The sequence below is a fragment of the Fundulus heteroclitus genome, chromosome 18 (genome assembly GCF_011125445.2).
Source record: "Fundulus heteroclitus isolate FHET01 chromosome 18, MU-UCD_Fhet_4.1, whole genome shotgun sequence".
In the NCBI taxonomy this organism is placed as follows: domain Eukaryota; kingdom Metazoa; phylum Chordata; class Actinopteri; order Cyprinodontiformes; family Fundulidae; genus Fundulus; species Fundulus heteroclitus.
In genome coordinates, this window is record NC_046378.1 from 18,210,814 (window position 1) to 18,227,307 (window position 16,494).

Here is a 16,494-nt window from a genome sequence, read left to right on the forward strand (position 1 = left end):
ATTAGATAGTTAAGCCAGAGCTGCCCAACCATTAAAATCTGGATCGAAAATACCATCCAGACTAAATAAATCACTAATGTATTACCACTATCCAACGTTTCTTTATTTATTAGGTAACGGTGTCCTGTCAGAAATCTGTTAACTCAATTAGTGATCGTAAGACAGGCTAAGTTCATATACAAAAGAAATTCTAAAAAAAAAAAAGTTATGAAAAAAAAAAAGTTAATATATCTGACAAACCTTGATTAAAAAAAAAAAAAAGTAAGTAAAAAAATAAACCGAGGCTTACTAAATCTGCTTTTAGAAAGGGGGCGCTAGAGGTCAATATTGTTATCAGCTAACCAGATGTCAAGTTTTACCCCTAAAGCCCAACAAGTAGCGCTAACTGGACATGTTAATGAAGATTAGCAACATCTGTTTATGGAAGGACAGAGAGGACTGCATAGGAGGGGGATTGTTGTCTTGGAAAAAAAAAAAAAACGCTGAATGAAAACCTCCATCACGTTTTTAAATGTTGCCCCTTCTCAGGTTTTGCTTTTATTTTCTCCTGTTTTGAGCTTCCTAATGTTCTGGGCAGGTTGGAGACAGCGCTCCCTCCTTTCTGCCGTAAAGCTCAGCTCGAACCACCTGAGGTCGCCTTCTGTCACAAACAGGAGCTTTCTTTATTTAATTACAGCATGAAAGCTATGACCGCAGATTCACATCAGAGGCCTGGGCTGATTTATTATTTTATATACATGGTACAGAAAGGATAACAGCAATAAGTGCATATACAACAAGTTAGCGACTGAAGGGTTGGTGGAGCCTCCAGAAACTGCTACTGCCACTGCAAAGACGGATCTAAAAATAAGTAAAATGTTCTTAAAATGAGTGTTTCTGTCCTAGATTTGAGTAGGTAAAAAAGATTATCTGCCAACGGAATGAGTATTTAACCCCTAGAATAAGATAATTTAATATACTGCACTTGAAATAAGATGATGAAGATGAATTGTTCCTATTTTAAGTGCAAAAATCTTATTCTATTGGCAGATAATCGTATTTACCTGCTCAAATCAAGGAAAAATACACTAATTTTAAGAACATTTTACTTATTTTAAGTTCCGTTTTTGCACTGATGCTGTTTGCTGGGTGCCAGTCACAGCTGGTCTATCGCTTATTTTCCTGAGATAAAAGAAGTCATATACTGAATACGGCGGTTTAGTGGGGCTTAAACTTAGTTACATACAGTCTGGAATTCCCTTCTTTTTTTTTTAAATCGTCCCATTGTCTAAGCATTAGATGTGTTCACGGGGGCATCTGTGTAAGCGGGCTAAACATAGAGTATGCTTCGCGTGCTTTTTGGGCTGAGCGAGGAAAGCTGTTCTGCTGGACACGCGGCAGGTGGTCATCTTATCGGGCCGTTTGGGTCGCTTCATTTCTTCTTCTGCTCCTTGGATGCGACCGGAGCGTCGGTTGCGTCGTGGCGTTCTTTGAGAAAGCGGATGATCTTCTCGATTGTGGCTTCCTGATATTCATGGGACCATCTGTGACAAGAGGGGAGCAGGCAGAGATAAATATACACATACCCATAAAAACAGACCCGTTCTAAAAAAAAAAAAAAACTTAAGAGTCCAGTAATACTCGCTTTATGCCATTGAAGTTGAGAATAGTTCTCATATCCTCTGGCAGCGACGTGGGGTCCGGCCACATGAAGTTATCCGTGACAGGGACGATGTTCTTTTTAGAAGTCAGGGCCGTGACTATTTCCTGCAGCATAAATTCAATTCAATTCAATTCAGAACTTTAAACGTCACGGCTGAGCGAATCAAAGCATAAAGGATCAGAATCGCCTGTAAGTACAGCACAGCATCACATCAGTCTGATTTATAGACAGGACGTATGTCATTGTGACTGAGCAACCCATGAGGTGCAAAACACAACCTTGGTTGGTCACGGTGAGGTAAAATGAAACAAAATTGCAAAAAGAAAAAAAACACAGTTTAGAAAATAGCAAAACAAGAGGACATTTCTGAGTGTGTGGCACCTAACTAATGCATTTGCACACCTTAAGTTATTTCGGTTTGTCTCGCTACACTGCAAAAACGGATCTAAAAACAAGTAAAATGTTCTTAGAGTTAGTCTATTCGTCCTTGATTTGAGCCTGTAAATAAGATTATCTGCTAATGGAATGAGTATCTTTGCCCCTAAAATAAGATAATTAGACATCCTGCACTTGAAATAAGATGATGGAGATGAGTTGTTGGAAAAATCTTATTCTATTGGCAAATCATCTTATTTTACCTGCTCAAATCAAGGACAAATACACTCATTTCAAGAAAATTTTACTTGTTTTTAGTTATGTTTTTGCAGTGTAGAACGAGCAACTTGAACTGATTTTAATAGCATTTTATGTGACACAACAACATAAAGTAGGACATCCGCCACTCATTCACTGTTCCTGTTCTTGCAGACAAATAGCAAGATCCCCACAGCATGACCAGAATGAGGTTTCACAATGAAGACGGCGTGTTCAAGGTGAAGCCAAAAAAAAGTGCCTTCTCCTATGTGTTTGCCTTCTTCTTTACTGGACTTGTTGCAAACCGCAAATGAAACACCCTTTTCTTGAAGGGTGATGGTCACTTTGAGCCGCGGTTCTGTTCCATTCTAACGCAGGTTTTTGGGGGTTGTGAAAAGAAAACGTTGTCTACGGAGGAGTTTAAACAATCCGGTTATTTTGTGCCTGCCTTTAAGGAAGCACAGTCAATTACTTTGACTGTAAAAAGAAGACACAAAAAAAACTTTGTAGTCATCTTCAACTAAAACCATATAGTTAGTGCAAAGACGCGTCATGGAGTGGTGAATCGCACGTCGACGCCATATTGGAAGTGGCATAGCGGAGCGATTCGGAGAAGATGCCTCATTCATTTGCTGCGTGGCTCTCAGTCAACCGAGTCGCAGTACAAACCAGACCTACTGGCATTACCTTCAACGGGTAAGCATCAACATATATTTATGATAGTATTTATTCATTATAACGTCATTATACCGTGTCATATATGTCTCTGGGCTCGATTGCTCCTCTCTGTTTAATCGTGCGCAATGTCGTTCCTCCGATCATGTAGTCTTGTTATGGTAAATATACACAAAAGCGCTTTGTTTACTAACTGTTGAAAATGGACTAATATAACTGTGTGTGTATCACTTTAAGAGCTCAAGCCGTCTGAATAATCTTCGTTGTGATTGGTTTATTGTTATCTCAAGCTGCCAATAGCCATCGCTGTTGTAAGAGCGTGTGTTCAGTGTTAGATGAGCAGAAAGTTGACAAGGTGGTCATTGGAGATCGTTCAGAGCTGTTTGTCTAAGAGACTGGGAGCGTGTAAATGAATATTTTATTTATTTATTTATTTATTTGACAGGGACAGTACAATTAAACATTGCAACCAAACAGGTGGCCGATGTCCAAGTACATAAGGCTTGTAGCCATGGGCTAATTTGCAGCCTTCGTCCCTGGTTAGGCTTTTAAAAGGTGTAAGCATTACGGGGAGGGAGGTTAGTAAAAACACACAAATACATAAAAAACAAGAAAAGTTAAAAGAAACAATACAGTACAAGCCAGTTTAGTGTTCACACTTTTGATTGTCTTTGAGCCATTTTTTCAATCTTGTGGAGAAAAGTTTAACATCAGTCTGTGACTTAAGCTCCAGAGGCAAAGAGTTCCATAAATGTGATGCTTTCACTGAGAAGGCGGACTGACCCATAGATGTCCGACATCTTTTAATCCTGCAGTTCCCACTAGCTCCAGCTCTTGTCCTGATTCCTTCATTTGCATACTTTAGAACAAATTTACAGATTACTTCAGGGGCAAGACCATTAAGGCATTTAAAAATAGCTTTTAAAAATGAGAAATTTATAAAATTGTCAAATGTCATCATGTTGTATTTTTTAATAATTTTGCAGTGATGCCACTTTACCGGTTTTTGATCGAATATTTTTAGTGCTTGTTTGTAAAGTGAGAGTAAAGGTTTTAAAACAGACTTTGTGGCCTGGGCCCAAACGATGGAACAATAAGACATATGGGATAAAATCATTGCATGTAAATATACTTGTGCAGCTTAATTTGATACACATGGTCGAATCATTCGAAAGCAATTTATATTTGTCTTTATAGTTTTCGTCATTTTCTTAATATGGGCATCAAATTTCAATTTTGAATCTACAACTACCCCCAGATACTTAAATTCACCAGCCGGCTTTATTTCATGTTGATTAATAATTATTTTGAGTTCATTGTTTGTAATTTTCTTAAGGGAGAAGCACATGGAGACAGTCTTGGTGTAATTCAGAGTTAAGCAGTTATTTTGGAGCCACTCTGATAAGATGCACAACTGTCTGTTTAAAAGATCAGAGGCCTTTTCAGGTGTGTCTGCTGTCACATAAATTATTGTATCATCTGCATACATTTGACAGTTGGCATCTTTGCAGATGTTTGGAATATCATTTATGTACAAACAGAAAAGTAATGGGCCCAAAATGGACCCCTGTGGTACACCCACATTACATTTTTGGATCCCAGATTTGACGCCATTAATTTTAACGCACTGATGTCGTTGCTCAAGATAAGATTTAAACCAACTTAGGGTTTGTTTCGAAATATGTAGTTGTTCCAGTTTCCTGAGCAGAACTGTATCATTTACAGTATCGAACGCTTTTGTAAATAAGAGTAAGTTCTGTCAGTTACCAAGCAGGATTTGCATTTGTCCAATTTAAATATATTTAGCAACCTAAAGAGTTAATATAATAACGTGGCTTGTAGGTTATTTGTGGTCTCTTGCTGCCACCTGCTGGACAAATTAGAAATAGCTATTTGTAGCGATTGGAAATATTAGTTCTCATTTGTTTGTTTTATATATTTCTTGTAGACCACTCTCAGCTCTATTAAAGAAAGTTTGGACCTGAAGCTCTCCTCTCATCCTTTACCGGATGCTCATGGTGGCTGTACCATTTAAAGAACTAACAAAATAAAGGGAGCACAGCACTAACAAACAGAGCAAAAACAAAATGTAAAACAGAGAAATAAAATATAATAAGCCGACAGCATGCGAAAAAAGTTGATCAGAAAACCTTTGTATGCAACCAGGGTGAGCGACTTGCGTAGGAATTTGTAAAGTCCTCTTTAAGGTTGTTTAAATCCGAAACCGAAAGTAATTATAAACAATCTATTTAACTTCCTGTAAAAAAATGTTTCCTTAGTGCTTCACTGCATGCTGAGGTAAATTAGCCATTTTATTCAGGTGTGTAGTATCAGGGATATAAAACTTCAAGAAGACTGACGGTAAATAAAAATAACAACTATCCAGGCCATGAAGCAGCACAACACTGAATTGCACCCCCCCTGATCTCAGTATACATGCACTATTCAAAAGAGAAGAAACGTATGAAAAGGGATATATATGCTTCTAAGATGTGATCCACATCTTTAAGTCCATATGACGTCTTCTTTTTTTAAAGGCAAACCTGTGCAACCATTTTGTCTGGAGCCCTGTTTTTGGTAAACTTGCCAATGAGCTGCCGCAAAATAGTGACCCGTTCGTCTCTTAAAAGTCCCTTGAGATGACTTCTCCTGGACTTTCTTGGGGCAAAAGATAAATAAACTGAACCGATCGAAACTGAATTCAATCAGACGACTGATTTAGATGAGAGTAAAAACTAAACATAGAGACAAAACATGAAGGCATTCCAGTTTTACACCTCAGGGTCCCTGCAGACACTCTAACGTCCTGGGAAAGCTAAACGTGTCGTTGTGCCTAATTTTAGCAACAAAACTCATCTCCGCTCAGGTCAAACAGTGTTTTTAGGAAAATATGTCTAACATGTAAGACAAGTTGCATGATGGCGGATAAACCTGCTGACCTTATGCACCCAGTCCTTCATGTCGGCGTCGCCCATGCACTTATCCAGCGCGTTGGCGGACAGGACCAGGATGAAGTTGCGGGCCCTCTGCACGCTCTGAATCAGCTTGTCCTGGAACTTACCCGCCTCCAGCTTCTCCACGTCTATAAAAACACTGTAACCTCTGACCTGTAGGTGCACCTTCAGGAGGCTGGTGGAGAAAAAGAAGAGAAAAAAAACAATCATCTGCTTTGTTTTAAATTCACGTGGGAATAAACGTTGCTAAAACTCCTAGTCGGTCTAGACCTGGCCAGCTGGGAGCCGGTGGTGCGACGGTAGCTGATGAAGACGTCGGGCCCCGGATGCTGGGCGTCCGTGTGGCTCGGCTTCAGCGGCCTGCGCACGGCGGACAGTATCTTCTCCCGGTGGACGCCGTTGTCGACGTGGCAGTCGTGCTGCAGCTGCAGGTCGGTCAGCCTCTCCACGTTCTTGCGGTCCACCCCCGACTGGACCAGGCCGTAGGTGTACTGTCGAAGATGGGGGTCCACCTCGGCCAGCCAGTCGGCCAGGTTGCTGGGGTCACAGGTGGAGTAGTCGGCGTAGGTCTTCAGCACGCGTAGGTCTCTCAGAAACCTGGACGAGGACACAAAGCAGGGGGTGTGAATCAGAACCGGTCACCTCTGTCCCGCGCCGCGGACGGGGTCCTGGCCACTTGCCTCCTGCGGGTGAGACCCGCGGCCATGCAGAGGTCAGAGCTCAGATCTTGATCCGTGACGGTCAGCAGGAGATCTCCGTCCACCTGAAGCTCCTGTGGGACGCATCGGGACAGAAAGCACTTATATTGGGGGTGTTCCAAGTATTTTATTGGGATTTTGTGTGATCGGTGTAGCATACACAAAGTCAAAAAGGTACATGGTTTGCATTTTTCTTTACAATACGAGATCAAAAATACAGCAAGACACGGTTAGGCTTGATATTTTTTGCCGTATTTTTTGCCACTTCTAATAGTTTTTTTCTATCTACTCCGCCAGATAGATTTGCTCCGCATATCCATCTGGAAACCTTCCGTTGAAGTAATTTTGGGAAGGGGCGAAAAATACTGGTTAGCTGATTGGCCTATGTTGGTGATAGACGGGCCAAATGAACCAATCAGATTCGTCGTCACTCTGTTACGAGCGACGACGAAAACACAACCACAAGCCAAGCTACTCTTGCTGCTGCAGGTAAAGGCTCGTTAGCTCAGCAAAGAAATACTCTGTAATTCCGATAAAACTTGCTCGATAGCCACGCTAACGCTAGTTTCATCGGCTGAAGCCGCCATGTTCTTTAGACTGAACTGTCGCTCCTCGTTGCGTCACACCTCAACCCGCCTCAAAGCCAACGCTGATTGGACGTTCGTTTGGTGAACGGCTCCAAATTTTCTTTAACGGAGAGTAGCCAGACTGATCTGCGAGTGAAACCTTGAAAGCTCGCGAGATCAGGATGGTCTCACGAGGCTAGGGAGTCTTTATTTACAGGGGAATTTTCCTTTACTGCAAAATGCGCACATAACAGTGCTTGCATTTTGCATTTTCCGGGGAGACAGCCAAGTTTGCTGTTGGTGAATCTGCCACACAGAGCAAGCAGAGAGCCGGTGCTTAGCGCCCCGATCTGGGACCTACCTGAAAACGGTCGCTGTAGGCGCCGAAGCCGACCTGCTGCAGCCATGTCTGCACCTCGCAGGTCTTCCAGTTGGGCACGCAGGACAAGATTCGCTTTGGGACTTCCTCGCCCATCATAGTCAGGGCGCGCTTGGCGAGGCCCGAGGCCGTGCCGTTGCTGGAGTACATGGCGATCTTTTTAAGGCTCTGCACTGCACCGATCTCTTGGAATATCTGGAGAAAGGGGAAACACGCTGCGGTGACAAATCAAAACGAATGAGATTTATGCGAGGTTTGCGGCGGCCCAGGGGATCGCACCTTGGTGTTGCGCTGGCGGGACTTGATACTGGTTTCGACACAAAGATAAAAGGCAGCAATGCACTTTCCCTCCACCCTCGTGCCATCTAGCAAAGGCAAAAGGTGCTGAAGGTCCGAGGCCGTCCTCCCCTGCATGCAGTCTGCGCTGTCCAGCAAGGAGCGGGCGAAGTCGTCCGGGTCCAGGGAGGCGATGAACGGCTCCACCAGCTCCAGGGTTCCGGAGTTCACCACCTCCTTCTCGATCTCCCTGTTCGCCGCCAACACCGTCACGGCCAGGCAGGCGTGGAAGCGGATGAGCTCGTCCTCCTTGGAGAAAGCCAGCGGGAAGAGCCACTCGGCCGCCTGCTTCTCTATCATCCAGCGCTGGCAGCGGTGGCCGCCGTACATGGCGCAGTTGGCCAGCGCCACGGCGCAGTGGCGCAGCACGGTGGGGTCCGTGCCCCTGCACCAGAAGAGGAGGGCGTCCAGGGCGCCGTTGGAGATGAGCTGGACGGAGGTCTCCTCCGTGTGTTTGAACATGTGCTCCAGGATGCCGGAGACGCTGCGGGCCAGCTGGGCGTCGTCCTGCTGTCGCGTCAGGTTGAGGATGACCCCCAGACCGATGCGCGCCACATAGTCCCTGTCAACAGAGGGGTGAGACCACGACGGGTTAAAGCCAGCAGGGGAGGATTTACCAACTCAACAGCTCTGAGCGTGCTCATTTCCTCACATGTACAGTTCAAATCAGAGGTTTACAGCCACTCGTCATGGACATTCATTTCCTACTCATATAGGTGACACCATTGAATTTGTGGATTCTAATAAATATCCGGGGACCGTCACTGATGACAATCTGAACTTTGAAGCCATAAAAAAGGCTCATCGGCATCTGTTCTGTTTAAGGAAACTCATACTTTCACGTCGGCTCAACCATAAGGACCATGTTTTATCATGTTTTTATTGAATTTGTTTTTATCATGGCTCGAGCGCACGTCCTTAAATGCCCGAAAGACTTTAAGTCAGAGGATTAAATGAGCTTCTAGACTGTTTTGAGGAGCCACAACCATCTCCTCCATCCCTGCGCGTCAGGCATGTGAAGAGGAGAGCTTCTTCCATTTAAAAAAAAAAAAACGACTCCCAAACCTCCACTCGGTGAGTTTCAGCTTTTTCCTCCTGGATGGAGATTCTTTAATCCCCAAAATGCAGAACACAGCGTTATCAGAACAGCCTGTTTCCTCCGGCTGTTATTGAATTTAACAAGATGGAGACATTTTGCAGATTTAATGGACTGTATGGCATAGGCCGACGTTTTTATTCTCTATTCTTATACTAATTCAACTCTTCTTGGTTTGAATTATTTTTATTTCTTTTTTTGTATGTTTAGCTGTATCCTTCCTCTGGAATGTCCTGATTGTTGGAGCCTTGAGCATACTCTAAGTATGTTATTATATTATTTTGGGTCCATCATGTGTTTTTGTAAAATGTGTGGACACACATTTTAAAAAAGCGTGTTTAGTGCGTAAAAGGGACATTATTCTTTTCTCATATCCTTGTAAAAAATGTCTAGCTCTGGATATTTATACAGTAACCTAACCCTGATATAAAGTTTGGCTTTTTAATAATGCCTTTTGAACCCCGTTGAGCTGATATTAAAACGAGCGAATAGCCTGAGGTCCAGAAGAGTGACATTCAGCAGGAATCCCATTGAAACGCGCGTCTCCAAGACACAACCGTCTGGCTCAAACCGCTACCTGGAGATGGAGGAGAATTGGCTAAGATGTTCAGAAAGAGCCCAGGAAGTGCCAGCGAAGGACCAGGCCTGTAATGAACTGGAAACTTAACTCTCCACAGCGAGGCCAGTTGGACACCAGCATGGACTTAGAGGGTACTGACCAAGAAATAAGGTTCTGCTGCGGAGCACAAATAGGTGCGTGGAATAACAACGAAGAGAGAACACCTCCAAATCCTTCAAATTCAACTCAAACAATAATGTTTACAAACCGAGACGCACGTGATGCTGCAACGAGAAAATAACTCCAAACACACATTCATTAAAATCTCCATTTAAATGGATAAAAGCACATTAGGCTTCTGGTATGGCAAACCCAAAAACACACAGACCTCAACCCATTAAACAAGAGCTACGGCTACAAACCAGGAAAATACAACGATATTTAAACCAGCTCTAACAGCTGTCAACATTTAGGCAGCATTGTGGCAGAAGGCGGCCAATGGCTGCAACAAGCATGTGGACAACCTGCCAGGAGTTTCTCAAGGCTGACAGCATGAATACACGTGAAAAGTCCAACCTGTGCACCCACTTCCTGATTTTTTAACCTAACTGCAGTTCTTTCTTTTATTTATTTATATATATATATCTATATAGATAGATAGATAGATAGATAGATAGATAGATAGATAGATAGATAGATAGATAGATAGATAGATAGATAGATAGATAGATAGATAGATAGATAGATAGATAGTAATTATAAACAATCTATTTATATATAGTTGAATATTCAACTGTAGAAAATGCCCATGCAGAATAAACTCACTGGAACAATGTTGCATTGGCCATAGATGGATCGATTTCAGATCCAATTCTAATATTTTTTTATTTTTGGGGGGGTGGGGGGGGGGGGGGGATACATCAGAGACTTTATTTACAGGGGAATTTTCTTTTACTGCAAAATGCGCACATAACAGTGCTTGCAGGTAATTTTAAACAAATATTATAGGCAACCACTATTAGGCTACTAATCACAGTTAGGCTATTGTTTTACAGAACAATGCAAAAGGGCAGTTTTCCTCCCAATTAAATATAGTTTTCAGAGTTTCTAGACTTTGAGCAGCCAGAACAGAGGTATTAAAACGCGTAAGCAGAATCCCAAAGCTGCTTTAATGTGACACAGTGATATAATATAATATATAATTAGGGCTGAACAATTAATCGCATTTTCAATATAAACGCGATTTAAAAAAAACACAATTTCCAAGTCGCAGAGGTCTGCAATATTTGGCTATTTAACAATTAGTGAATCAGACGCGTCCTTTAAGTGGGTTTGCCTCCACATGGAAGGGAAGACAGCTGCAGCAGTGAGATAATCTAACTTTTCTACTTGTTTTAGAGTTTATATAATCATACAAAGCATTAAGTACAGGTCAATCAGTTTATTACATAGACTTGCTTGTTGGTTGCACTTTATCTTCAACAAGGATCGATGTCCAAATCAATTAAAAGCTGTTCTCTTGAACAATATTCTGATTTATAAAATCATTAAAAGTTCTTGTTTTTAAATAGTCCTTGTTTACAAACATCTTTTTGTTGCTTGTGGTTAATACAGAAAAAAGTCAAAATTGCAATTTTGGTTGAAATATATCGTAGGCAGAACGCAATCATTTCTGCTCCGAGTTGAGATGCTGTGGGTCTTTTAGCAACTAATCCACATGGCGAGGAAACAAATTGATTTGTTGTTTTGTATATGTTTAAAAACACATGATAAATTAACCTGGAGGGGGAAAAATCGCATTAAATCGCGATATTATGATTAAAAAAATCGCAATTAGATTATTTTCCAAAATCGTTCAGCCCTATATATAATATATATAATATAATGGCGTGCATTTTGCAGACTCGTTGCCTTGGACCTCTTCCCTCACCTGTTCTCTGAGATCAGGATCTGCTCCAGCAGCTTCACGGACTCATACACGATCTCCAGAGCGGAGTTCTGCTGCAGCTGAAGCAGCAGCTCCAGGCCTCCGTCCAGCCGGATCCTGTTGCAGATCTCCTCGGCCACCTGACGGCCCACGGTGGGCATCACCCAGGCCTCCTCCACCAGCTGGTAGATCTCCGCCACGGCCCGGCGGGTCCCGTCCGTGTCCGAGCTCTCCTTGGCCGCCCTGAGGCCCCTGATGGCTTCGCGCAGGGCGGGGAGGGACTCGTCCAGGACCGCCCGGACGTCGGCGCTGAGACCCGGGGAGACCGCCTTGGGCTCGCAGCCGGAGCTGCTCCTGCCCCTCTGCAGCCGGCTGACATAGTCCGGCACGGTGAGTCTGTCCGAGCTGAACATGGAGGAGAGACGTCGGTGGAGCCTGGAGAGGAAGAGCGTCAGCGCCAAGAGCATCTACTGGCGGGGAGACAGCGGGAGGTTCTTGGCCTCAGCGGATGTTTCAGCCGGCAGCTCTGTCCTCCGGTGACATACTAACACACTAAAGCTCGGTGGACCAAGACGAATTAATTGCTCGGAACAAAAGGCTTCTTCTTCTCAGATGAAGAAAAATAACTATTGTGCGTTTCCTCATTCAGAGGAGACAAAGGATAATAGTAGTTGTCGTGGTCCTCGTCTCCATAGCAACCACAGCTCTCTAATTGAGCAAAAGTGTCAACAACGGCGTTTCGTTACGCTAAATCACGATTAACAGCATCATTCGGTAACTTTACCGAGAGGCTTGGTAAATAAGCGCTCATCCGTTCTGCATCCGGCTCTCCTCCACCTTTTTGGTACAGCCGGTCAGCGCATGCGCACAGCGAGTTGTGTCTCGATGCTGTAAAACACTTCCGGCCACCTGCTGGGGGGGAAATGAGAAAAAAAAAACATCTCAGTTAAGCAGTTGTTTTTGTGTACACTTAAATGCACACAAAAGTTGAAAGTAAATTCAATTAATATCTACAATATATCGTTTTGAAATAAACGTCCCTTCGCTAAGTACATTTTTTTGTTGTTGCTTAAGTTAAAATTATATTCACGAATTGCACAGACAGATGTAAAATTACGTTTTCTTGTGTAAACGTAATAAAATAAAATTACATAAATCATTACTAATAATAAAACTGAAATTTAATTGAAGTAAAACAAAAATTTGTTCATATAGAACCTATATATTAGGTGCTGAAAGTGAAATAAGTAACATTAAATTAAACTTTAAAACATAGCCTAATCAAATTAAACTAAAAGAGTTCAATTATTGAAAATAATAATTAAATGGAATTAATAAATACAATAAACTAAATAAATCTAATTTTTATGAAGTTTGTGTTTAGATTACTTATAACAAAAAAATTCTTTAATTAGGTAAGTAATTATGTTAAATTAATGTTTTGAGCAAAATATGACAGTAAAAAAATACTTTTGTTGAAATAAAAAGTTAAACAAATTAAATTTGCCAAATAAAATAAAAATTGCTATTAAATCTCACTATTATTATTATTATATTTATTATTATTATTATTATTATTATTATTATTATTATTATTATTATTATTTGAGATTGATTTAAATAAATTACACATTTATGGAATAGATAATACGTTTAAATTAAATTAAATCTCAGCTAGTGTCCAATGTTTAGTAATGTTAAAGCTCTATTGTCATGGAAAAAAGGTTTTAATAACTGCCATAAAATATTAAGTCTGACTAATATTTAAAAATTAATTAATTAATAATTAAATTAAGCCATGATTTGCTTTTGATATACGTTTTTTGTTTCTGGTTCTCGTCACTCTGCTTTATCATGTGGATAAATAACACAATTATCTCCAAACCTACATTTCATTAATAGTATGGGGAAGTACCAAAGAATGTCAATATTCACATGTGAATTCATGTCATGTAGTGATTTGATTGTGCTTTTCAGACTGTCTTACAGTTATTTTAACTGTACTAAGTTCTATTTCCTGCACTATCTCATTGTCCAAACCAGATCTGTGATTAATCAATGAATATCATCTACATCCAGTTATCCAAAGCCTTTAACTGCTTCTCTTTAAACCTTTTTTTCTCTCATTGAGATGTTAAAGGTGTTAAATGTAAATCCTTAAATCCACTTTCCTTCTCCCGTTTAATACAGTTTTGTCCAAAGCTGTTTCCTGTTTTTGCGTTCCTGTTCTCTATTTCTCTTGTTGTGAAGTTCCTTGTTTCTACCACGTTACTTTCAGTTTTCTGACAGGGTGCTCATACCTTTTGCTTTTCCCTTCTACAACCATCCTATTTTGTTCAGAACTGCTTCACATGTTTTGATACAGGTGAAGCCAACAACTTTTACTTAATATTGATTCAGTTGAATAAAATGGTATTTATATAGCACCAATTCACAACACATGTTATCTCAAGGCACTTTACAAAGTCAAATTCAATCAAATCGTACAGATTGGTCAAAAAGTTTTCCATCTAGGGAAACCCAGCAGATTGCATCGAGTCTTGACAAGCAGCATTCACTCCAGAGCATAGAGCCACGGTGGACAGTCACCTGCATTGTCAATGGCTTTGCAGCAATCACTGATACTGCGCATGCATGAAGCAACAGTGGAGAGGAAAACTCCCCTTTAACAAGGAGGAAAACCTCCAGCAGAACCAGAACCAGGCTCAGTGTGAACGGTCATCTGCCTCGACCGACTGGGGGTTAGAGAAGACAGAGCAGAGACACAAAAAAGCACAAAAGCACACATTGATCCAGGAATCCTTTCTATGTTATATGGTAATAGTGCATATTGTGCCTCCCCTGGATGGTATCACAGTTAACAGAATGCCATACCAGGTGTACCTACTATAAAAAGAAAAAAGAAGGGTAATCAGATCTCTGATATGTGATGTAACTTGATTATTAAGGAGATTTTTTAATTATATTCTTGATTTAACAGGAAGCCAACGAAGGGGAGCTAAAATTGGAGAAATATGATCTCTCTTGTTAATTTTCAGTCAAACTCAGCATTTTGGGTTAGATGAAGGCTTTGAACTGCATTTTGTGGACTTCCTGATAGTAAAGAATTACAATAGTCCAGCCAAGAAGTAACAAATGCATAGACCAGTTTCTCAGCATCACTCCTGGACAGAATATTTCTAATTTTGCCAATATTCTGGATGTGAAAAAATTAAACCCTGGAAACCTGTTTAATATGGGATTTAAATTATATGTTTTGATCAAAGATAACACCAAGGTTTTTTAAAGTACTGGTACTTTATTACCAGAGGCCAAGTTAATGCCATCCAGATTAAGTGATTGATTAAGAAGTTTGTTTTTTGAGGACTGTAATCCGAAGATGACAATTTTTATCTTGTCAGAATTTAAAAGCAGGAAATTTAAAGTCATCCAGGTTTTATGTCGTCAAGACATGACTGTAGTCAGAGTAACTGGATTCGTCAGGATTTATGAATAAATATATCTGAGTGTCATCTGCATAACAGTGGAAATTAATCCCATGCTGTCTGATAATTTACCAATCGGAAGCATATATATAGTAAAGAGAATTGGTCCAAGGACTGAACCCTGTGGTACTCCACAAGTGACCCAAGAGTTTGAAGAAGTTTTATTATTAACATGAAAAAACTGGAATCTGTCAGACAGATAAGGTTCAGACCAGCCTAATGCTTTCCCCTTAATCCCTACAGTATGTTCAAGTCTTTGTAGGAGAATATTGTGATCAACTGTATCAAATGCAGCACTGAGATCTAACAGGACAAGTATAGACACAAGTCCATTATCTGAGGCCATGAGAATATCATTAGTGACCTTCACCAGAGCTGTTTCAGTGCTATGATGAGCTCTGAAGCCTGACTGAAACTCCTCAAGTAGGTCATTACTTTGTACACATTCACTTGATTAGCAACTACTTTCTCAAGCATTTTACATAAGAAAAGAAAATTAGCTATAGGTCTGTAATTTACTAAGTCATCTTGATTAAGAGAGCGTTTCTTAAGTAAAGGTTTAATAACCGCTACTTTAAAAGCTTGTGGTACATATGCATTTACTAAGGATAGATCAATCATGTCTGTAATGGGGCAATAATCAAACCGAATACCTCCTTAAATAACAGACATTTATAAGTGTTAAAGAAAAAACATCTGTCCACTAATTTGGTTCAATAACTTGGTTTTACTTCATTTCTCAAAAAAAGTGAACTATGTAACGTAAGTACAGGGTGAAAAATAAATAATAAGGATGCAAGGACCCTTGTTAACCTGTCATCAATTAAGCAGTTTAAAGGTCTGGAGTTGATTCCAGGTGTGGCATTTGCATTTGGAAGCTGTTGCTGTGAACACACAACATGTCAAAGGAGCTCTCCATGGAGGTGAAACAGACCATCCTGAGGCTGAAAAAAAGAGGAAATCCATCAGAGGGATAGCAGAGTCACTTTTGTTTATTGATGTGACAAAAGACAGATGCAGCCGGATGAATTCTGAGATGCATAGGGATATATTTTCTGCTCAGATTCAGCAAATGCAGCAAAGTTGATTGGAGGGTGCTTCACAGTACAGATGGACAATGATCCAAAAAATACTGCAAAAGCAACCCAAGAGTTTTTTTAAAGCAAATAAGTAGAATATTCTGCAATGGTTGAGTCAATCACCAGACCTCAACCCAGTCGAGAATGCATTTCATTTGCTCAAAACAAAACTTAAGGTAGAAAGACCCACAAACAAGCACCAACTGAGGCCAGCAGCAGTAAAGGCCTGACAAAGCATCACAAAAGGAGGAAATCCAGCGTTTGGTGATGTTCATGGGTTACAGGCCTCAGGCAGTCATTGCCTGCAAAGGATTCTCAACAAAATATGGAGAAGTAACATTTACTTAGGGTTATGTTTATTTGTCCAATTACTTTTAAGCCCCTGAAATGAGGAGCATTTGTATAAAAATAAATAAAATCCCTACATGTTTTATCATATATTTATGTTCAACCCTCCTTGAATTA

General features: G+C 40.8%; 1 protein-coding gene across 1 annotated transcript; it reads right to left on the bottom strand.

Annotated features, from left to right (window-relative positions):
* Positions 1-1,041: 1,041 nt before the first annotated feature.
* On the bottom strand, positions 1,042-12,351 carry sarm1 (sterile alpha and TIR motif containing 1). The gene is made up of 8 exons (XM_012877369.3): positions 11,469-12,351; positions 7,827-8,445; positions 7,530-7,742; positions 6,585-6,676; positions 6,175-6,501; positions 5,890-6,079; positions 1,625-1,746; positions 1,042-1,523 (listed from the first exon to the last, which is right to left on the bottom strand). The coding sequence occupies exons 1-8, from the start codon at positions 11,930-11,932 to the stop codon at positions 1,412-1,414; spliced, it is 2,139 nt and encodes a 712-aa protein (XP_012732823.2). The 5' UTR covers positions 11,933-12,351; the 3' UTR covers positions 1,042-1,411.
* Between the last annotated feature and the right edge of the window lie 4,143 nt (positions 12,352-16,494).

What these genes read in the sequence shown, in the direction of transcription:
- sarm1 (XM_012877369.3), bottom strand. Translation starts at nt 11,932, where the DNA reads ATGCTCTTGGCGCTGACGCTCTTCCTCTCCAGGCTCCACCGACGTCTC. An exon ending in GCGGGTCTCACCCGCAGGAG is followed by an intron (nt 6,502 to 6,584) that starts GCAAGTGGCCAG and finishes GTCCTCGTCCAG; the next exon opens with GTTTCTGAGAGACCTACGCG. An exon ending in TGAAGGACTGGGTGCATAAG is followed by an intron (nt 1,747 to 5,889) that starts GTCAGCAGGTTT and finishes TTTATGCTGCAG; the next exon opens with GAAATAGTCACGGCCCTGAC.